This window comes from Macrobrachium nipponense, chromosome 9, assembly GCF_015104395.2.
Source record: "Macrobrachium nipponense isolate FS-2020 chromosome 9, ASM1510439v2, whole genome shotgun sequence".
In the NCBI taxonomy this organism is placed as follows: Eukaryota; Metazoa; Arthropoda; class Malacostraca; order Decapoda; family Palaemonidae; genus Macrobrachium; species Macrobrachium nipponense.
The window spans coordinates 11,984,923-12,009,534 of NC_061110.1; the positions used below are offsets into that span (position 1 = coordinate 11,984,923).

Genomic DNA, 24,612 nt, shown 5'->3' on the forward strand with positions numbered 1-24,612 from the left:
CTCTGTTAATTGTCGCTGTCTTTGTTTCCCCCCCACCCAAAAACCCGGTTCCCATTTTTATAGGCTTTTCTATGATCTATTACTGCACGTTTTAAAAAATTGTGCCAAAACATACACGTGCCATCTTGTTGGTATTCGTCCGCCAATTATCTAGCAGACGATACTCTTGGGCAACTAAAGAGTAGGCGCTCCCAAAGAAGTATTCAAAAGTCGAGAGAAGTAAAAGAAGCTCCGCAAAATGATAAGGGAGAGCTTGGGTAAGAGTGACGTCTTGGTATATCGAGTTCTCAGCTGCGACTGAGTAAAACCTCCCCTCCCTCCCCCCGCTTTCCGGCACATCTAAGACGGTGCCTAAGGATATAGTTGCCATACACTGCATTTAGATATCTTCTTTGATAGCTAAATTGAAATGACTATCAATATACTGAAGTTATTATTATATACGAAAAATACAATTTTCTCAATGATAATAGGGTTACAGTTTTGGCTTATAACCCCCAACGTGGAATATGAAGGAAATTTTCTATTCTTCGATTTTGTCGTCAAACGCTCCCCTTAACTTAAAATTCAAGCTTCCAAAGAATATATTATGGGATTCAAAGATTGCTGAATGGGGCAGGGGCAGGGGGAAGTGGTGTGGTTAGGTGAGAGAATGACGACGTGCTCCTGATTGGCTGTTGATAAGCCAATCGCAGGCTGGAAACTCTCATAGTCTCTCTCGAGAGAGAGTTCACATAGACAGGATGTATGGGCCACCTCTCCTGAGGGATACATTTGGAAGAAGTATATTTTACTCTTGCATTTGTAATTACGTCAAATTTTAATGCAGCAGACCCTTTAGGGATTCGCTTGGGAGTTTAATACAGGAATTATCTTTTTTTATATTTTTATTTCCTTTGTTTGCTAAATGTAGTACTACATATGTCACTATTAATATTAAGAATAATATAACAGGTACTGCATTGAAATTCAAGCTTTAAATAAATATAACATACGAAATGTCAGTCATTCAGGAATTAATACAGGATATCTTTGTACTCTACATTCTACAATAACATACTAAACAGACTTAAACAAAACAAGTTTAAACACCCTAATTACAGTCCATAAAAAATAAAGTTTAAGCAATATTTTAATTACAGTCCACAAAAAGAAAGTTTAAACATAATAATTACTGTCCATAAAAGAAAGCTAAAGCAAATTAATTACAGGCCATAAAACACAAAGTTTAAACATACTAATTACAGTCCATAAAAAAGAAAGTTTAAAAATACTAATTACAGTCCATAAAAGAGAAAGTTTAAACATAATAATTTCAGTCCATAAAAGAGAAAGTTTAAACATACTAATTACAGTCCATAAAAGAGAAAGTTTAAACATACTAATTACAGTCCATAAAAAAGAAAGTTTAAAAATACTAATTACAGTCCATGAAAAAGAAAGTTTAAAAATACTAATTACAGTCCATAAAAAAGAAAGTTTAAACATACTAATTACAGTCCATTAAAGAGAAAGTTTAAACATACTAATTATAGTCCATAAAAGAGAAAGTTTAAAAATACTAATTACAGTCCATAAAAAAGAAAGTTTAAACATACTAATTATAGTCCATAAAAAAGAAAGTTTAAAAATACTAATTACAGTCCATAAAAAAGAAAGTTTAAAAACATACTAATTATAGTCCATAAAAGAGAAACTTTAAAAATACTAATTACAGTCCATAAAAAAGAAAGTTTAAAAATACTAATTACAGTCCATAAAAAAGAAAGTTTAAAAACATACTAATTATAGTCCATAAAAAAGAAAGTTTAAAAATACTAATTGCAGTCCATAAAAAAGAAAGTTTAAACATACTAATTACAGTCCATAAAAAAGAAAGTTTAAACATACAGATTAAAAAAGTCCATAAAAAAAGTTTAAAAATACTAATTACAGTCCATAAAAAAGAAAGTTTAAACATACTAATTACAGTCCATAAAAAAGAAAGTTTAAAAATACTAATTACAGTCCATAAAAAAGAAAGTTTAAACATACTAATTACAGTCCATAAAAGAGAAAGTTTAAACATACTAATTACAATCCATTAAAGAGAAAGTTTAAACATACTAATTATAGTCCATAAAAGAGAAAGTTTAAAAATACTAATTACAGTCCATAAAAGAGAAAGTTTAAACATACTAATTACAGTCCATAAAAAAGAAAGTTTAAACATACTAATTACAATCCATTAAAGAAAAAGTTTAAACATACTAATTACAGTCCATTAAAGAGAAAGTTTAAATGTATCAATTACAGTCCATCAAATAGAAAGTGTAAACCTACTAATTACAGTCCATTCAAGAGAACGCTTAAACATACTAATTACAGTCCATAAAAGAGAAAGTTTAAACGTATTAATTACAGTTCAGAATTGAAAAAGTTTGAACATACTAATTACAGTCCATAAAATAGATACTCAAAAACTACACAAAAACAAGTATCACAGGAACACAAACTTCTGGCAGCTTTTCCAAGACACCACGTAAAATGTGTTCGAAAGATACCGCTTGGAAGTACAGCTCCTCTTCTACCTCTTCTCTGAACTTCCTAGATGAAGTGGAACTCTTTTAACAGCCCCGCCGCCCTTTGGAACAGGATCGTCAGGTCGGAGACGTGCCTCTTGATCTCCTCTCCCTTCTTCCGCTGGCCCCCTGCGTCGAGGCCCTCGTACTCGTAGAGGAGGTCGGTTATCCCGGGGAAGCCGGATGCAGCATAGCTGTCGAACTGGCTGGGAGCGAAGATGGCGTGTCTGCAGTGAAAGGGATCTTGAGATGATGAGAATTCTCCAGGGGAATGAATGACTGCTGCTGATCAGGATGTAACTAGGGTAATGAAACAGGGATTTGGAGAGGGGAAAGGCACAAAGAGTTGATTGAATTGCAAATTAGTGTAAGTGAGACTGGATGGCTGGCCAGGGTGTGTAAGGTATTTCTGGATAAGCTCATCCGAACTGAAATGCCGCAGTAAAGCGGCCGGCTGGCCAAGGTGTGTAAGGTATTTGTGCAAGAAGGTGCTGCAGCCAAATGGTGAAAGTGAGAGTAGCTGGCTGGCCAGGGTTTGTAAGGTATGTCTGGATAAGCTCACCCTTACCGAAAGACATGCCGCAGTGAAACGGCCGGCTGGCCGAGGTGTGTAAGGTATTTCTATATAAGCACATCCCTACTGAATCAATCTTAACCATGGACATTTGGATGAAAGGCTTCATCATCATGAGGGACTTGATACTTCTCAAACAGGTCTGGGATTATGAGTTGAATAATGAGGACCCTTTACACTGCTGAAGTGAGTCAGACATGCAGAAGGAAAATACAAACTACTGATGCAAATTTGCAATGACAAGAGCAATGAAAATGACAATTTAACACTCTTTCATTGAATATCAATAACATCACAAACTGTTAAGCTTTACTTAGACATAAGACCACCATAAAGACGCAAAATTAACGCCTTACTAAAAAAAAGACACAAGCTGAAGACTCTCACCTGGTGTCCGGCCTTCCAGGCAGACCGGCAGGTAACACAAACACCTGTTCCAGTTTCATCATCTGGTCGTTGATGGCTCGAATCATAATCGGGCTGAGTGAAGAAAAGAATTAGACTCCAATCAGATCCTTTTACCCCAAGACAGGTGACTCCTGCTTTACAATTCACAACAGCACAAACGTCTCTAGTTCGAATCATAAGAGATTCAAATGTCTCTAGTTCAGATTACAAGATATTCAAATGTCTCCAATTTAAATCATAATAGACTCAAATGTCTCTAGTTCAGCTAACAAGAGGTTCAAATGTGTCTAGTTCAAATCATAAGAAATTCAAATGATTCTAGTTCAAATTACAAGATATTCAAATGTCTCTAATTCAAACCATAAGCGATTAAAATGGCTTTAGTTCAAATTGCGAGATTCAAATGTGTCTAGTTCAAATCATAAGAGATTCAAATGGCTCTACTTCAAGTTATAAGAGATACAGCCACATAGATCCAATTCAACTTATGTTAGAAGCAGGTCAACAAGATCTTTTGTGTGGTAGATTTCTACACCAGATTAATCACTGGATTAATATTCATCATTAGTGCACAATAGGTGTGGTTCTGGCTGATTCTGTGGAATAATGATTGGTGATTAATGCACCATACATGGCTGGAATTTGGTTAATCATGGACATTCTTCCATGAACTTAGTTAACAAAAAATTCATCATTGGAAGCTAAAGTTAAAAAATGGCGTACCTCGGTCTATGTTCAAAACCTTTCAGTGAATTAGCCATTGCTGGGCATCCCACACCTTCAAAGAGTTCATTGACGCATTCCCAAACCTGTCGTTTTGATCTTTTTTTTTTCTTTTTTTTTTTTTTTTTTTTTTTTTTTTTTTTGTGGATGGGATAGAACAGAGCCAGTGGCACGTCTGAGCGGGAAGGGGAAACTTAGAATAAGAGCAAAGTGTGGGACAGACCCAGTCTCTCTTCAGCACTTTTCGTGTAATTTCATTCTGAAACATAAGTGACTTGAAAACACTTACTCATTGAGGCTGCTTTCCAAAGTCTTCAACTTGTTGGCGAAGGCAGATGTTGCCGCAGTGAAGTTATCCACGGATTCTTCAAGAAGAGCTGTATGGAATAAAGATAAAAAGTTATAAAATGAGCGATGAGTCAATCAATCGCTGTCTTGCAACAATATAGAAATGACGAGGTAGTCCCGCTCTAGCAACGAGTTTGGGACTCATCTGCGCATGTCATTTAGTGACGTCATGCTACCCTACGCCAAAGCTGTTGCCATGGCAACGTGTGGAGTTCAAATGGCAATATCCCTCTCATATACTGAGAAATTATCAAAGAATCTAATGAGGGATTATCTTAATTTACATACTACAGAATATTATTAATGTAAATGGTATTTTTTCCTATTTTCGCGTGCTTATTTCGTAAACCGCCAAAATTTCCGGTAAGAAGAAGTGACCATTCACTCCCGGCTTAGTGATTCGTTGTCGTGATAGGGGACTAATGGTTTATTGTAGTACTGCATAACTATGTATTTGTTAAAATTGATACTAAATATCGAAAGTGCAAAAAATATCAACAAACATTTATAGGTGAAGGTCTAGTAAGATCAGGTTGGGTTTTACAATTTTATCACAAAATTAAACTATGTAAATTTAACAATATACATGAACTGAAAGGAGGACTTGCGCCAAAAGACAACTTACAAAAGAAAATCAACTTTACAACAGTAGGCAAGGATATCCCAAATGCACACAAAGACAAGACGGGAAAGTTTAAAAAAACCCTGGTAAATCCCATGACATCAGTCTCTAAAAGTGTCACTCACAAAAAGGAAAAAAAAAATAATTTGTGCAACATTTCGCCTACTCGATTTCTCCAGTATTGACATTCACATGAACTACAATATTTCATATGTTCAAATTTGCATTCACCGCTGAAATCTATAGAGGGATATTTATTAAATCGCATTTCAAAGTGTATCAAAGGCAATTATCCATATGTTTACATCAGTAAACTGTTGCTCCGATGCATTTGGGTGACGTCGCAGATTATGGTCGGTTACATAAAAATACATGGACTTGTGCATTGGACTACCTGTTGTTTCTACATCGTGGTATATACAGTGTATTGTATTTTAGGATAAAAAAAATTACAGTCCGGTACTGATTTTATATCATACGTTTCTTAAATAGGCATGAAAAGTGCAGTAACCAACATACGAAAGGCATTCCAGAACCAACATACAAACGATTCAACATACGAATGGCGGTCCGGAATGTAACCCGTTTGTAATAACAATAACAACGACAACACGGTAACTCACAGTACTTCTCATAGATCTTGACCAGTTTATCTCTGTCTCCACTGCCCTTCAAGCTCTCCAGAGTCTGCTTAACAGCCTCCGGGAATCTCTCCAGGCTGTAGGGGATGATGGCGGAGTCCCCGAAGTACTTCAGGGTCAGGAGGGCCATTCTGCTGCAGCCCTGGATGATCCTGAAGCCTGGGTCGATGTGATTCTCCATCAAGTAGAAGGTCTCGTACCCCGTGTGGTAGGACGGGTAGATTGAAATGTCATGTTTGTTCTGGAAAGAAGGTTTTACACTTATTCTTGCAACAAGGAGAGAGTATTCTAGCATTATCATTAGTAACGCCTCAGAGGCGTGGTTGGTATGGTCTTTGCCTGCCACCTCGGTGGCCGCGAGTTCGATTCTTGGGCATTCCACTGAGGGGTCATGGATGTGTATTTCTGGTGATAAAAGTTCACTCTCGATGTGATTCGGAAGTCACGTAAAGCCGTTGGTCCCGTTGCTGAATAACCACAGATTCCATGCAATGTAAAAAACAATACAAACAAACGTTATTATTAGTAATGTACAAATACCCAAGGTGACCAAGTAAACTACTGGAGGTTCGTTTGCTCAATAAGCTTCAGTTGAATAGAATGTTGCATTGGTAAGTAACGCCAAGTAAGTTAGTAAGCATGATGAAAAATCTTCAGCTTAAAATAAAAGTTCTAAGCTAATGGTCTTGGTACAATGTGCACTTGGAACTGAGTGCAATTCATTCAAACATTTTGATGGCAGTTTCTAATACCACTCTGGGTTTCATTCACTGAGATTTTGGAGAAAAAAATTTGAAATACTGTAAAGCATCCCTCACTCTTCATGGGAGTTTAATCTCTTTTCTGTTTTAACTAAATAAAGCATATTTTTGCTCATTTACTGACATAAAATATTATATCATATTTCAAGCCAAATGCACCACTTTGTTCATTATTCAATTCATATGAGTAGAGTGGACCCCCATATTCGCGCACTCCAGATTCACGGATATCTCTTTAGAACAGATCTACCCATTATTTGCGGGAAATTCGCGTATTCACTGTATTTTTCTATGACAAATATCCACAAATTACTGTTTTTTTTATCAATTTCATCATAAAATGCACTTTTTTTATAAAACTAAAAAAAAACATTTTTAGTGAGTTTTCCTTGAGTTTTAACTAACAAAACAGGGGTGGGGCGGGAGGCGATCTGGTATGCATCCCTGCAAATATGGGGGAACACTGTACTCTATTTTAGACACGGTTAAATCTGATCCTCAGAGCAGAGTTTCGTGACCCCGGTGAAATATGATGAATGAATATCCCATCCCTCCAGAGCTGTTCTACTGTTTGCATCGCGTTAAAAACTCCCCCGTTTTCTTTCCCTTCCTCTCTTCTCGTTTTCTTCGGGTTTGGGCCATGCAAGGGCTCTGGGTTGCCTGTGCAATGAATAAAATAGTTCCACTGCACACGTAACAGTTCCATAAATCACTAACCTTGTCATTTCTGAACCAGATGTCTACTGCAGGGATTCCACAATAGAATGAAAACGGGGCATAGTCGCTACCCCCTCCTAGTGTTGTCATCCTGAAAATACATTCAATTTATTAAAGAAAATAACATGGATGCTGGTTATATGTAATACATCAGTAGTTTCAGGCAAGTTGTATATTATGTAGACGTGCTAAGATCATTTGCTTAGAGTCAGAGCAACTGCCTCGGTTGAGGCTAAGCGGAGTTATTTTTTCAGTAAACTCTTCACTGTCCTTTTCGGTCCTTCTCATGAAACTAAGTGTCCAGTCTAAGGCAAATGTTCATCATACTTTTTGCATAATATGAAGCTATTGAACTATACGTTGATTTTTTTCTCGCTACTTGAACTATACGTTGATTTTTATCTCGCTACTTGTCAACACTTCCTATCAAATGGTATTACTGAATAAATACTGATTGATTGAGGATAGTAAGGAATCGACATTTTAGACTGAGATGGCAATGTATAGTTGCATGAACAAGCTTATAAAGTCTATCTCATCATCTAACATTATATTCTAAAGCACTGTTGCCTTGTACTTACTCAGGGGAAGACTTATTCCGAAGGGCATGATAAGCAGCCATTTCCTCATAGACCGTCTTGCCTTCTCTCACTCCTGGAACCTGTGGAAAAAATAATTTTAAAAATCCATCTTGTTTTCTTGACTTTAGCTCCACTCCAGGAAACTGTGGTAAAAAAAATAACTAAAAAATCCATCTTGTTTTCCTGACCTCAGTTTCCCAAGGACAACAAAACAGAAACACTGAAAACTTCAAGGAAAAATGGCCTTCAGGCATGTGCCAAAGCATTTCAGAAACAACATCTAGTATTTCGCTCACCTGAGAGGCGATTCGTGACTGGAGATTAAACGTGAGAATTCCATTGACATGACTGGGAACTAATTTTGTACACACACGTGTTCATCTGAGTCTACACTGTTAGATAATGAACGAAAATCTGTAGAATGTTTTGTCTTTTGCTTCCATCCTACTGATTATTAATGACAGCCACAGAAAACAGTACGTGGCTCTAAGATTAATAAATAAAAAAAAAGGCAAGTGCATGCAATTCATTTGTTAAAAACTTTGTTTGCAGTAAGGACGTCTAATTTTTTTTTATTTGACAATAAATCCTCCTTTAAACGTACGCTAACGATCTTCCAATCTCTTTTTGTCTCTGAACACACATACCAGTTTGGAGACGTCCTGAATAGCATCCCAGATCAGAGGACTGGCAGGGACATTCAGGATGGGCCCTGAGGCACAGGTGTCTGTGTTGATGTACACCACTGATCGCTCCGCTAGTTTCTCCACATGTTCCTGGAAATACAAGATGATTCTTAGCATGAGCACACACTTATGTTGTCAACATGAACACACACTTATAGTGTAAGCACAAGCAGAGATCTATGCTGTTGGCATGAGCACAGATTAACGTTGGTAATACGACCATACAATTACAGACCCCAAAGGTCTTGTCCTCATATGCTAAACGAGAGGTGAACGCTATAGCATGGAAAGTTGAAGAAGTCAGAGAGCTAAGTGAGAAGAGAGACATGCGGGTTTGAATGACAAGTACAAGGATACAGTGAGCGGTTTAAGCTGCACTGGAAGTGGTACCTTCCAAACGGTGTACTATATAGTATCCAAATATAAACGTGGCCAAAATTACAGAATCCCGTTGGATTTTTTGGAAAGTGATTCTACCGCTGCTTCCACCTGCTACGGCTGACCGCAGTTCCAGTGCCAACGTGTCTGACAAAGCACTATACACTCCACACTTGTTTCACATAGATCTAAAGCTGGTATGAATTTATAAACTTGAATCATGATTCCCATCTTGACTTCTTACCTGAACCCATTCAGTTGAGCCAATGAGTCCGTACTCTTCCGCTCCCCAGCTGCAGAAGATAAGAGTTCGCCTTGGTCGCCATCCTGAAGTTACATGAAAACAAAATCCTTCGTGAAATGTTCCTTTGATAAGTGGGTCTCCAGTTGATCATACTGACAGAAGCATAGGAGACAAAGCTGAATTTCATTTTCCAGTATTGTAATTCTTTTAATACATGTGTTGTCTTATGCAATGCATCTTCAATTCACTATTTGTTAAAATTGAAGTTTGAAATCCTACACATCTTGAAGAAGTTTTGCATACAGTTACCAACCGTGTCAAAATGTTACAGAAAAATAATCAACCTCCTGCGTGCAGTGAAAAAATATTCCCGCGACTTGAGAAAATCTGGTATAGCAGCCACCTACTGCATGAAAGGGGAATATAATACAATGCATAGAGAAGATGATACTTACTTGTTGCCACAGAAACAACTATTACTATTATTAAGACGAAAACATACCCTGTTTTAATAGCTCTCCAAGCACTCTGGCGGTCTCTAACAACTGCGCTGTGCCGCTGGAAGGATCAGCTGCACCATAGCCCCAGGCATCGCGGTGGTTGCCAATCAGAACATACCGGTCTGCGAAATAATAAACGGAAGAACAGATAGACAGATACATCTGCTTTACATAAGACAAGAAGGATTAACTGAAGGCTGGTTCCACCAAAGTGAGAGTGAGGATTACCCCACTGAGGACCTCTTCAGTAGTGATTACTGCTACAAACTTGACAGTGTGTTAACCATCTACAACTAATACTTTTTTCTCTTTGCTTCTCTCTGTCAGTCAGTTAAACCTTAATGTCGACTAACTACAGCCTACTGATTTCCAGATACATGTTCAAAAAACTAAAATTAACTTGGGAAAGATTTCTCAAGTCGGTCCATTTTTGGACGGAATCTTTTATATCAAAATTGACCTCATGTCACAGGGTAAGTCACAGGAAAGCTGACCTGGCTCGACCTCTCCCTTGATGGTGGCCACGACGTTGTAAGACCTGGAGACCTTCCTCGAGTTGTGGGTCTGCAGCCGAATAGAGTGGTTCTGGAACTCCTGAGTCATCTGAGGTCCCAGATTGTAAGCCACTCCCTCAATACCTCCTACCCAGTCCTCGGGGGCTTTCTGTCCACCCAACTTTCTGCAATCAAAGTTACATCAGTGTTACTATCTACTTAATGGCATCAGTTACATCATGTACTATCTTTACTTATGCATCAAAGTTACATCATTGTACGATCTACTAGCATCAAAGTTACTCAGTGTTATTATCCTACTTTACGCATCAGGTTACATTCAAGTGGTTACTATTCTAAACATTAATGCCATCAAGTTTAATCATGGTTCACTATCTACCTTATGGCTTCAAAAAGTTACATCAAAAGTGTTACTTATCTACTTAAAGCATCAAGTTATTCAGTTTTCTATCTACTTAATGGCATCAAAGTTACATCAGTGTTACTATCTACTTAATGGCAGAGTTACATCAGTGTTACTATCTACTTAATAGCATCAAAGTTACATCAGTGTCACTATCTACTTAATGGCATTGACAGGTCTTGTTATGACCCTGGTGATCGACACTGTTTCTTGCCTTATCTGTACGATTTATATATCTTAACTGGAGTGTGTCAGCCATCCTTGAACATAGCTCAGAATAGAAGCAGCTGTTCTAACAACTGGGGCAGTCTCCAAACGTCAGTTAAGTCTTAAGATGATTTATATGTCTGAAGTGGAGTTTGTCAGCCATATCTTTGAACTTAGCTCAGGATAGAAGCAGCTGTTCTAACAACTGGGCAGTCTCCAAGCATCAGTTTAGTCTTAAGGATTCCTATCCAGCACAGTGCCCTATTCTCCTCTTCTGCTTATATCCTACAATCCTATGAGTCACAAATCACGTCATAAACACGTCATCGCATGTTAAACAGTCACGGAACTCACACACCAGCAGCTTTATCGTGATAAATATTCACTGAAATTGTTACAAGAAATCAATAGGGCTTCTTCATATGAGAACTGACCTATGCAGATGACAAACCTTAACTTAATCTCAATGTAAACTGATTGATACTTGGAAGGTGATCTCTGTCAACCTATAAGTCTAGGTCTTTAATATGCTGCACACAGAACTCATGACATCTTTGTTGCTTCGGTACATTGTTTTAATGTTGAAGTCCTTAGTGAATATCAATTTTCCATCAAGTTATTGTTTTTGTATGGAGAGAACTTGGTATCTATGAGATCTTCCTCTGTTAAGTCAGTCCCAGAACGTCCAGAGTGCCAGGGAGTCAATGACTGAAAGTTTGTCCTGCTTTACAATGCAACATAATATTTACACTTGTAACTGAGATGCCACGCTTTTTTTCTAAATCTAAAGGATAAATAGAGTGAAATAAATGAAAAAACTTACTCTAATATGACCTTCGCGTCGTCATACCCGATCGGCTGACAAGGTATGTTTGGGAGTTGCGCTTCTTCCTCACTGAGCCTGTAAGCATGTTCTGAAAATAAAAGAAGGAAGAGTTCACAAATGCGCACACAGACACACACATATACATCTACACAGAAAGGCCATCAGCAGTACATCGAATCCTCAAAAAACAGAGGTCATTATTCTCTTGCTTCGTGGATGTTGAGTCCACATCCTCTCACAGATTAGACCCAATTCACTCTCTCTCTATCCGTCATTCTGTTGTATCATTTTTGTAGTTTCCATTACTACACTTACCATTATACAGTGGAACAACCATTCCACTTACCCTGCCCCTCGGAATTTTTCCCTCGACCGAACATACCTTACACACCTTGATGAGCCACTCAGTCGCGTTTTCAACAATGTGCCACATCGTCTGACTTGTAATCCTGGTAGATATATTACTATTCCGCGGCGGCCTAGGCTATGGCAGTTGTGGTTTTTTCTGTGCAGTTTTACCTGCTGAACAAGAATTTTAAGTAATGCTTTTTCGGACGACTGTAATTAACCCCCAGGGACTCGTACTATAATTGGCGAAATACATTTGACGCCCCAATTCCTGGTGGCTTTCGTATTCGCGGGGACGAACGATGCGGAATGCTTATAAAGAAATACCGTAATCCCATCTAATCCTGGTGTCTTTTCACTCTTCAGGCTTTTTAAATGTTTCTTATGCCCTCAACATAACTTTCACTTCTCAGACTTAGCCTAGCACCCCTTTGCCTCTTGTTTTACTCATCTCTGCCTCTATTCTGTCCTTTACAATCGACAGATTCTCAAACATTCACTCTATTAACACATAACATGCATTCTCTTCTGACAACACCATTTGCGGAATAATAGGCTCAGCTTCCTTCAAGAAAGAGAATATGAACTGAAGTACAATGTAAGGAATGAGATGGGCTACAGCTAGGGGCCTTAGGGACGCCGCTAAGAACCTCAAGCAAGGTACAGTAGTACAGAGACTGTCTATTAAAGTCTTCATTGTATACCTGTAGAAGGCCACCCAGGAGTGAGGGGGTCTCCTTCCAACATGTAGGACGTTCCTCTCTGCATGCCACTTCCGGGGAGCCAAAAGGTGTTGGGGTAGACCTCCTGCGGCTGCACTCCTTCAAGGGCCACGTCCTTTGGATCAGAGAAGAGGATAACTCCCACGGCCCCTCGCTGTTCTGCGTGCAGAAGCTGAGGAGAGTAAATGCAAAAATGGAGATTAGATGAAATATTAATATATATTTTCTACTTTTTTTAATCTGTTTTCGCATACATAACTTGTTTTCTTGAGGATTTCTGTAACAAGAAAACTTGGTTTATACAATTTGACTTTTATTTTTAAATCTGGTTTTGTTGACAGAAATATTTGTTCATCCTAAAAGAATGTTTTATGTTTTTAAAGGAAAACTCTAATTACAGGAGAAGAAAATCTTTCTTGACAAAAATATTTGTTTATCCTAAAAGAACGTTTTGTGTTTTTAAAGGACAACTCATTAATATTACAGGAGAATAAATTGTTCATTTATACATCTAAGAAACAAACTGCAATGAAAATAAATTAATATCTTCAGTAACTGTAATCAAATATTCCAGTTCAATAACAAATAAGTAAATACTACTTCGGCACATCGAGTTTCCCGTACAGCGTATAATGCTGTATGAAACTTTCAGCCACGGCCCGGGAAGCTCTCAGCCGTGGCCCATGAAATTCAGCCTGTGTTCTTAATACCTATATCGGTGACAGAAGTATGATTATGGCTAAACTTAACCTTAAATTAAATTTTTTAAAATTACTAAGGCTAGAAGGCTGCAATTTGGTATGTTTGACGATTAGAGGGTGGATGACCTAAATGTCAATTTGCGGCCCTCTAGCCTCAGTAGTTTTTTTTATTTAAGGTTAAATTTAGTCATTATCGTACTTCTGGCACTGCTTTATGTATACCAACCACACAGACCACCCTCTAGCCACGGTATTTTTTTTCTAAGATCTGAGGACGGACAGATAAAGTGCGGACAGATGGACAGAAACAAAAAAAAATGATCTTTTTTCTATTTAAGATTAAATTTAGCCATGATCGTACTTCTGGCACCGCTTTAGGTACCAACAGCACAGTTTTATTTTATTTTATTTTTTTCTGAGGGCGGACGTACAGACAAAATAACAAATCTCAAAAGACGTGTGACTCCCTCGCGTGAGGGGGCAACAGGTAACATCGAGGCACGAGAGACACTGTACTATACATATATAATATACCTTGTTCCCGCGGAAGATCTTCCCGTAGCGGGCGATGACGATGTGGCCAGCGACGTCAATCCCGAGCTCCTTCAGCTTGTCGAAGTCCTCCACTCGCCCATAGTTGACGTAGATCACGCCCACGCCCGGGGCGGTCTTCACGTCACCTGATATACATGTGTATATATATAAATATATATATATATATATATATATATATATATATATATATATATTATATATATATATATATATATAACCAATTCGATAGACAATGAGACTTTAGTATATTTAGTCAGTATATAAGTATACAAGTCACTTTTCACACTCTTACACACAGAACACATATAACATACATACATACACACACATCCCATATATATATATATATATATTTATATATAATATATATATATATATATATATATATATATGTGTGTGTGTGTGTGTGTGTGTGTCACCCAAATGGCTTAATCGTGTTATAAGTAAAATGGTATATATAAGAAATATTTGCTCACAATACAAAGACAACAAAGAAAATAAGGTACTACGCTGCTAAATATGTATACCAAAGAAAATAGAATTCATTATCATATAATGAATATATCGTTAAATAAATGAATGAATAAATAAATAAATAAATAAACACGTCTACTGAAAAATTAACATATAACTCCGCCCACTTAGCACCATATCTCTCTCTCTCTCTCTCTCTCTCTCTCTCTCTCTCTCTCTCTCTCTCTCTCTCTCTCTCTCTCTCTAACCTGCTGGAGCGTATCCCGTGAAGGCATGGACGAAGTCCGGACTATCGTCCCCGTCCCGGACTTCCACTTCCTTGTACTTGGTCCTGAAGACTTCCTTATCGTCCTTGTCGTGGATTGTGATCTGTTGAGAGAGAGAGAGAGAGAGTCTATGAATTATCTCTGGAAAACTATATAAACTTAAACTAAGCCAAGAAGAAGAACAATATTCCCGCCAACGCGCGCCGTCTTAGCACAGATAAGTCTAAACTAACTAAAGGCAGGTTATAAGACTTAAGTGTTGAGGTATTCGAGAAAAATTCCTTATTAGAAGGATTAGCGGGTCTTTCTGAGAGAGAGGGAGAGAGAGAGATGGGTCTAGTAACTAGTCGGTTGTGACTTGTGAGCCGTTAACACATCAATTGAGACTACGAAGCCATACAGAGAGAGAGAGAGAGAGAGAGACCTTACCTTATAGACCTTACATCTTGTTCGGGTTGCCCCAGGTCCCTCAGTGTGAGGCACCTCTAATGTCTACCAGAGTTGCTATTACATCTTCCGGTATATTTTGCATCTTCCAATCTTGGATGGTCTGGGATGCAGCTTAGATATTTGTCGAGCTTATTCTTAAACACATCTACGCTCACTCCTGATATATTCCTCAGATGAGCTGGCAACGCATTGAATAGACGCTGCATTATCGATGCTGGTGCATAGTGGATTAATGTCCTGTGTGCTTTCCTTATTTTTCCTGGTATAGTTTTGGGCACTATTAATCTACCTCTGCTTGCTCTTTCTGATATTTTTAGCTCCATGATGTTTTCGGCAATTCCTTCTATCTGTTTCCATGACTGAATTATCATGTAGCGTTCTCTTCTCCTTTCTAGACTATATAATTTTAAGGATTGTAGTCTTTCTCAGTAGTCAAGGTCCTTAATTTCTTCTATTCTAGCTGTAAAGGACCTTTGTACACTCTCTATTTGTGCAATATCCTTTTGATAGTGTGGGTATCATATCATATTGCAATATTCAAGTGGACTACGAACATATGTTTTATAAAGCATAATCATGTGTTCAGCTTTTCTTGTTTTGAAGTGCCGTAACAACGTTCCCATTTTTGCTTTACATTTTGCCAATAGAATTGCTATTTGATCATTGCATAACATGTTCCTATTCATCATCACACCAAGGTCTTTAACTGCTTCCTTATATGTGATTGTCTCATTATTATGTCCCCTATATGCATTTAGCTTTCCTTCTCTGTCTCCATAATTTATTGATTCAAATTTATCAGAGTTAAATACCATCCTATTTACCTCTGCCCAATCATATACTTTGTTAAGGTCTCTTTGTAGCGCGTTCCTATCTTCATCACAAGTAATTTCTCTACTTATTCTTGTGTCATCGGCGAAACTACTCACTACCGAGTCCTTAACATTACTGTCTATGTCTTCAATCGTAATAACAAACAGTAATGCAGCTAACACCGTACTTTGTGGCACACCGGATATTACCTTAGCTTCATCCGATTTCTCATCATTTGCAATAACTATCTGTTTTCTGTTGTGTAAAATTTTTTTTTAACCATCTTCCTACTTTATCCACAATATTATGTTTTCTAATTTTCTTCGCTAATATATTATGGTCTACCTTGTCAAAAGCTTTTGCAAAGTCTAGATAAACCACATCTGTTTCATTTCCGCTTTTCATATTTTTGTATATGTTCTCACAGTGGACTAACAGTTGGGTTTGTGTACTTTTTCTGGGTACGAAACTGCGTTGTCCTATATTAAACAAATTTTTTTAATTAAATGTTTCATAATATTTTTCTTCATTACCCTTTCATACACTTTCATAATATGTGATGTTAGACTCACAGGCCTATAATTACTTGCCTCTAGTCTTGATCCACTTTTGAAAGTAGGGGTAATATATGTTAATTTGTGCTCCTCATAAATCTTGCTTGTATGTACACTTTGTCTTAATAATATTGCAAGTGGCTTTGCGATAGAATGGACTACTTTCTTTAACAAAATAGCAGGGACACCATCAGGCCCTGCAGCAGCTCCATTTTTAATTTCATTAATAGCCTGCACAGTATCAGCTTCATTAATATCTATGTCTGCTAGATATTCACTATTTTCGTCCCTTACTTCTATATCATTATCTTCATTATCAATTCTAGGGGTGAATTCTCTGTTATATCATTCTGCCAATATGTTGCATATTTCCTTTTTTTCATTCGTTAATCTCCCTTCAATTCTTAGAGGGTCTATTTCTATTCTTCTTTTATTCATCTTTTTTGCATACGAGTAAAATAGTTTGGGGTTTTGCTAGATATATACTAGGGTTTTTTCTTCCAAGTCCCGTTTTTCAATTTCTTTTGATTGTATAATCTTTTGTTCTGCATTTTCTATCTTACTTTTTAGCTCTATAACTTTCCATGCATTTTTTTCTTTTGCAAGACCTTTTTTCCACTTTCTGATTTTCTGGAACAAGATCCTTCTGTCTCTTGGTATGCATGACTGATGTTTACTTTTCTTCTTCGGTATATATTTATTCACTATTTTCTTTAATATTTTATGTACTATCTCCGTATTTACCCTTATATCATCACTTACGAAAATGTTATCCCAATCTTTGTTTAATTCTTCATTTATTTCTGACCATTTTATATTTTTACTGTAGAAGTTGTATTTTCCATATCCTTCCCCCTTTTTAATTTCTTGCTTATCTCTGTTTTCACTTGCTTTGGAATGGACTGTTAATTCTATGACATTATGGTCTGAAATACTCGCATTATAAACTATTATATCTTTAACATAATTCACCTCATTCACAAATACTAGGTCTAAAGTATTTTCCTTTCTTGTTAGCAGGTGATTTACTTGTTGAATGCTGTATTCTAGTAGCATATCTAATAGCTTTTCGAATTGCCTCTTATCTTCTGCACTACTATTACTCTCTTTTTTATATGTATAAAGAGAGAGAGAGAGAGAGAGAGAGAGAGAGAGAGAGAGAGAGAGAGAGAGAGAGAGAGAGAGAGAGAGAGAGAAAGCCTCGTTTTTCAGTTTTAATTTCCAGTGAACTTGAAAACAATTAAAACCACACCCCGACATAATTAACATTTCACATAGACAATCCAGTGAGCCATTAATGAACCAAATCGTATACCTGTACCCTGCAGTCTGGTCGACTCTGCTGACTAGTGGAAAAGTAAATAACCCTTTTCGTACTATATGTTAAATACAATATCCTAGAAATGAGGGGAAAAAATGGAGGCCAGTGTCGAAAAATGCGATCTGCCCACCTCTTGTAAACTGAGAATTAATCTGTCATAAATCTGGAACATTCTTATATCCCGTAACAGCGATAACTTATCGCATAGTTACCAAGAACAATATGAAAGGAATTTAGGAGTATACGATGTTTTCGTGATAAACAGAGTTTCTTAGAATGTTCGCCGACAATAAACCGCTTCCCATAGACCTAGGCTACACTAAAAAAGGGACTTCGGTTAGGCCTATACTCTGTTTTTTTTTTTCATCTGTCCATCCGCCTGTGGTGTTTTTGTATGGTAACACTGCGTCCCGGGTTTTAGATAGTTATATTCAACGATTATAATAATATCCTGTTTCGAATATTAACGGTGTAATTAGCATACAGTAAATTATTAAAACACTTTTCATTTGCAAATGTACACTCAGATATCCTTATATTTACCTAAAACTTACACATAACGTAACTATCTAAAGCCCGGGACGCAGTGTTACCATACAAAAACACCACAGGCGGATGGACAGATGAAAAAAAAACAGAGTATAGGCTATATCATACGACTGTGAAAACTATAGTACCTATTTTTGTCAAACATTCATTCTCATCAACTGTTTTCGATATTTTGTCGTTAAACACGCATCCCGTCTCTAAATTAGCATTCTAGCACTGAATATTACTCAAATATTTATCCAAATTGATCAATAGGTATATAGTACGATATTTCTATCTTAATTTAATATTGTGCTGCATATCACATCAAAGGATTGTCAGCTGCCTTGCCTGTCAGAAATTTATATTATTATTATTATTATTATTATTATTATTATTATTATTATTATTATTAGTATCATCTTTGTAAAATATGCTGTATATCACGTAAAAGAATTGTCAGTTGCCTGGCCTTTTAGAAATTCATGTGTATATTATTATTATTATTATTATTATATTATTATTATTATTATTATTATTATTATTATTATTATTATTATTATCTTAATAAAATATTGTGCTGTATATCACAAAAGAATTGTCAGCTGCCTGGCCTGTTGGAAATTTATATTATTATTATTATTATTATTATTTTTTTTTTTGCTCTATCACAGTCCTCCAATTCGACTGGGTGGTATTTATAGTGTGGGGTTCCGTGTTGCATCCTGCCTCCCTTAGGAGTCCATCATCACTTTTCTTATATGTGTGCCGTTTCTAGGATCACCACTCTTCTGCATGAGTCCTGGAGCTACTTCAGCCTCTAGTTTTTCTAGATTCCTTTTCAGGGATCTTGGGATCGTGCCTAGTGCTCCTATGATTATGGGTACGATTTCCACTGGCATATCCCATATCCTTCTTATTTCTATTTTCAGATCTTGATACTTATCCATTTTTTTCCTTTTTTCCCTCTCTTTCTCTTCAACTCTGGTGTCCCATGATATTGCGACATCAATGAGTGATACTTTCTTCTTGACTTTGTCAATCAACGTCACGTCTGGTCTGTTTGCACGTATCACCCTATCCGTTCTGATACCATAGTCCAGAGGATCTTTGCCTGATCGTTTTCTATCACTCCTTCAGGTTGGTGCTCGTACCACTTTATTATTATTATTATTATTATTATTATTATTATTATTATTATTATTATTATTATTATTATTATTATTATTAAGAAGATGAACCCTCTTCTTCGTACAAAACAAGCCCCATTGACTAGAAATTCAAGAGGTTTCAAAGAATATGGCGCTCATTAGAAAGAGGTGACAGAAAACGATGGGAAATATTTACTTCAAAAACAAAAAACAACACGGTCTTACCGAATTCGGATTAGCTGGATCCGGCGCGGACAGGAGAACCCTGTAGGGCACCATGTCGGAGGAATCGAAACCTGCATCGACGAACCTCTTGTGGATCAACAGGGCCAATTCGTCGTCTCTCTCCGAGGCCGCCAAGTGGGGCTTGGAAGTCAGTTCTCTGCGAATAAAGAATTTAAAAGTATATTCTTTAAGAATTCTTAATTATATTCTTTAAGGATTCACAAATACACTTTTTAGAGCACTTTAGACGCCCCAGTACCTAAGCAGGTTACAATTTTTTTTCTTTTAAACTCCACCGAACTACATAGGCATAACGACGATTTGATCCTAAATGGAGCCAGGTGAGGTTTCGTGGTCAGTTCTCTGCTGATAAAGAATTTCTAATTATGTTCTTTTAAGAATTTCCGCGTATATTCTTTAAGAATTCCTAACTATACTTTTTAAGGATTCACAAACATAATTTTAGAGCACTTTAGACGTCCCAGCACCTAAGCAGAAAGTTAAAAAAATATAAAAATAAAATAAAAAAAGTCAACCATATCACATAGGCCTAGACAATTTGATTCTAAAATGGAGCATTCGCTCTGGTTCTACCTGAGGTGCTAGATAACTTCACAATCAATCAATCAATCTTACCTAAGGTTCTCTCTGAGGTTCGACGTGTCGACGAGGTTGATCATCCGCTGTTTCAGGTCGACTTCTTTCGTCCATTTGTCGGTCACGAGCTTGTCGACGAGTCTGTTGAGAGAGATGAGAAATGAGCTTTCCCACACACACGCACGGAGAGAGAGAGAGAGAGAGAGAGAGAGAGAGAGAGATTTACAATGACTTTTTCATGATAAATGTAACGAATCATTTAGTCTACATTAATTCAGCAATACAAGCATAGCTTGCGCGACGTTGTAAGCTGCTGCCAGATGCACGATGATATATCAAAGACCACTATACTTTGAAACGTTTAGGATATCCTAATTTACAATATCTCTTTTCACTATACATTGGCTTTAAATATATCATAAATGTTATTAAGATACGAAGACCTCTTAACACCCCGATGCAGGCTGACATAGAACTTATTTATGAATCATGATCGTGGGATGTAATACAGGACATAAAGACATAAAAAGGCAATAAATATTGATTGCTTTGTTTTGTAGTTTTTATCTTTGACTGTTTATCTTCCAGTTTATAACAGTTATCCGAGGCCTTCGTGCTTTCATAAATTACGATATACTCAAGGACAATGTCTGTAGTGTAGAGATATGCTAAAATTCCAGAATAGTGCTGTGTTGGAATCGTCGTACATTTGGCAGCAACGTATCTCGTCCCACTAAACTTTTATACTGATAAATCTAAACTTAGTGAACGGATCATTGCATTTACACATGAATATGAATAGATAGCAGCAATTATAAATCTCTCTCTCTCTCTCTCTCTCTCTCTCTCTCTCTCTCTTTCTGTGTGCATTTAGAAAAATGCTTTTACTCCTGGCCTTTCCTAGGACTAACAATGTTATTTTGATGTTGATCTATGTCAGTGAGCAGTCATAATGTGCTTCTGACCTGGCCATGGACGTATTGTTTTTGGTTACTCTGTTCAGCAAACTTGTATTTTTTTTTTACCAAAATGCTGTATTAACTATCACTAAGTCACTATACAGCACAAGTTTCGTAACGCCAGAGTAGTTCATGAAAAAATGCAATCATTAATTTCTGTTACTAGTACTATTATTTATCTTGGCACAGACCCAGAGCTCATGAATACAAAGAGAGAGAGAGAGAGAGAGAGAGAGAGAGAGAGAGAGAGAGAGACTCATAACGTGTATGGTTGATGAATGTTAGTATTTTGACAGAGAAAATAGGGCATATATATATATCAATAAGTAGCAGAGGACGAACAGAACACAGAAGTAAAGACTGGAGTACCTCTGTCTGCAAGGTATATGACTGTATAAAAGGATAGCTGAGCCAACTCTCCTTTATGGAAGTTACGCGTGGATGTTGAATTGTAACGAAAGACAGAAAGGAGTTTAAATTACTTGTTTGTACAGTATACATGACTCAAGAAGAACCAAGAGAGTGAGTAATGGTGAGATAGGCAATAGTGGAGGGGTTGGTGTATGACCAAGGTTGGATCCCAGCGTTGTCAGATGGTTTGGCTATACGGAAAGAATGGAAGGCGATAGGATGGAGAAAATGGTAGTATATACCTATTTTCCTTGTTAGGGCTTAATGAATAACACACACACACACACACACACACACACACACACACACACATATATATATATATATATATATATATATATATATATATATATAGATAGATTAGTATATATAACCATATATATATATATTATATATATATAAATGACCTTCTGCCTCTTGGCTTCCTGTGGTGTTCACTTATACGTACTATATACATACAAGTTACTATAGTTTAAAATGTCAATTCATTTATATTTATATATCTAATTTTTCACTTTCATCAAAATTTCGACCTATTCTTTTTTTCTTGTCTCTTTGTCTCGTTTTCGCATTAATAATAATAATAATAATAATAATAATAATAATAATAATAATAATAATAATAATAATAATAATAATAAACTTCAACTCTAAGTTAGCCGTATATATCCACTATAAATATATGCTAAATAAATCAACATGGGCGGGACAGGAAAAGGTTTATTTCTAATTAGACTGAATTAGTTTTAATCAGTCACCGAAGAAACAGTTAGACTGAGGACTTCGAAAATGGCCTTTAAGGGCGGGGGGGGGGTTGGCCTATACACCCCCTAGACATCAACTCCCCCACGCCCCCCCCCCCCCACCCAACACTTGTGTGGGAAAGAAGAGAGAGACGCATAGCACTATAAAAAAAAATCACATCTCGCGCCAGAAAAGTTATACTTTTTTACGCAGGATCATCCAACCCTCAAAGGGAAAGCCATTATTATTCTCGGCGTGAAGATATTGTATAATGCTCCAGACGGGTGGATTAACAGAATACTAAAATGACACATAGCCGCAATTCAGCTTGAGGCGAAGAAACGACATCGGGAGGTAAAGCCTGTGGTTGCTAGTCTTACCTCCCCTGGAGGGGTTTGCTAACATACCCGACCCTCCAGGAATAGTGAGACTAGCACCAACTTCACCACAAACTTCACCCCAACCCTACTTCCTACGCTCCTCCTAGCAACCCCCATAACATATACCCCGACCCCTAACACCAATTTACCGTGTTACAGGGCCTCCATAGACGCAAACATTGTAACGGGCTGCTCTAGGAACCATAACTCACGCAATCTTAATGTTCAACCGTTCCAAAGATAAATCCTCACTACTGCTACCGCTACTCCTAGTACTAAGCGTTATTCTCGATTAATAGAGATAAAAAAAATAACAGTTCAGTTTGTAAAATATTCAGTAATTCGTAAAGATACCAAGACACTGCTTGCAATGGGAAGCCTTAGAAGCAAGCAACAGCAGTAGTAGTGTTAGGTAAGGCCGTTCCAGAGATGTATCTTCATTACTACTAATAGTAGGTACTAGTACTATGTCTTGTTTTGGATTGAACAGCTTGACTCTCAAAAGGTGTGGAGCGAGATAGAAATTTCAGTTCAGAGGCTAAAACGGCAAAGTTTCAAGCAGAATAAATTAAGTCGACTATCCAGGAAACACAGTAGACTGTAGAAAGTACAATAATCTGGTACTGAATAGTAAAGGGACTATCCAAACGCTTTCAGAACCTCGAGTTGGCAACATTTGCGGACCTGATGTGGGATTCTTGCACTGATAACGTATGAAGGTGATAAACGCATTTTTGGCCAAAAGCTCTAAATGCGAAAGATACATAAAAATATATTCATTACAGTCTTCCACACCTGCAGAGGTGTGTCAGTGTTTGGTGTAATACCTGCATTAATTAGCGAGTCATTTAGGTATAATTACACCCTCGGAGCAGGTGTTCGTTAACGAGGCGACTCAGCAGTTGAAAAGGAAGTCTAAAAGTTAGCATATATATGTATTTTCATGCAGATTAGGGCCACATTCAAATACATCACCATTAGTCCTAGAACCAGTTCTGCGTAGTTTCATTTTTATTTTTTTAAATGACGTGTGCGGACGGATGCATGTAGTAAATGTTTTCTTCTTCTTCTTCTTCTTCTTCTCTGTATGTTTGTTATCATTATTATAATTATATATAAATTTTATCTCGATTTCATTATTTTTATTTCAAGGAGACGAGATACGAATTCTGACACATTTATAAAAAAAATTAATATTGTGAAAAGTCGAACACAACGAAGACTTATTTAAAATCACCTCACTTTTACCATACCTAGACATCTAGACATCCTATTCTGTGAAGTCTGCATGGCATTATTATTATTATTATTATTATTATTATTATTATTATTATTATTATTATTATTATTATTCATAGTAGCTATATGTATTAGCTTGTTAGCAGGCTGCTAAGAATATACAAAATTCTTAGATTTAATATATATATATATATATATATATATATATATATATATATATATATATGTGTGTGTGTGTGTGTGTGTGTGTTGTGTATGTATATATATGTATAGATATATATATATATATATATAATATATATATACATATATACATATTCAGGTGAAACCCAATGACAACGGAGCATATTGTAATGGGAAAAATATTCCTTTAATTATTAGTGATTTATTTAGGAATTGATTCATCATCCTCCTCTAATATCTTTACACTGCTGTTGTAAAAGTGATTGGAACTGAAAATTGTTTTCGTTTTGGTTGTG

The 24,612-nt window shown here is 36.8% G+C and overlaps 1 protein-coding gene across 1 annotated transcript in view; it reads right to left on the reverse strand.

The window, feature by feature from the left end:
* Window positions 1–2,124: 2,124 nt before the first annotated feature.
* LOC135218396 (N-acetylated-alpha-linked acidic dipeptidase 2-like) overlaps window positions 2,125–24,612 on the reverse strand; it is a 35,007-nt gene continuing 12,519 nt past the window's right edge. The window contains exons 3-18 of the mRNA XM_064254694.1: window positions 20,440–20,541; window positions 19,804–19,960; window positions 14,744–14,864; window positions 14,001–14,146; window positions 12,748–12,937; window positions 11,693–11,783; window positions 10,239–10,423; window positions 9,747–9,866; window positions 9,245–9,327; window positions 8,584–8,712; window positions 7,937–8,016; window positions 7,356–7,446; window positions 5,860–6,118; window positions 4,556–4,643; window positions 3,523–3,615; window positions 2,125–2,788 (exon numbers count right to left, since the gene is read on the reverse strand). Coding sequence (XP_064110764.1) covers window positions 2,587–2,788; window positions 3,523–3,615; window positions 4,556–4,643; window positions 5,860–6,118; window positions 7,356–7,446; window positions 7,937–8,016; window positions 8,584–8,712; window positions 9,245–9,327; window positions 9,747–9,866; window positions 10,239–10,423; window positions 11,693–11,783; window positions 12,748–12,937; window positions 14,001–14,146; window positions 14,744–14,864; window positions 19,804–19,960; window positions 20,440–20,541 — 2,137 coding nt within the window. The 3' untranslated portion in view covers window positions 2,125–2,586. The remainder of the gene's footprint in view (window positions 2,789–3,522; window positions 3,616–4,555; window positions 4,644–5,859; window positions 6,119–7,355; window positions 7,447–7,936; window positions 8,017–8,583; window positions 8,713–9,244; window positions 9,328–9,746; window positions 9,867–10,238; window positions 10,424–11,692; window positions 11,784–12,747; window positions 12,938–14,000; window positions 14,147–14,743; window positions 14,865–19,803; window positions 19,961–20,439; window positions 20,542–24,612) is intronic.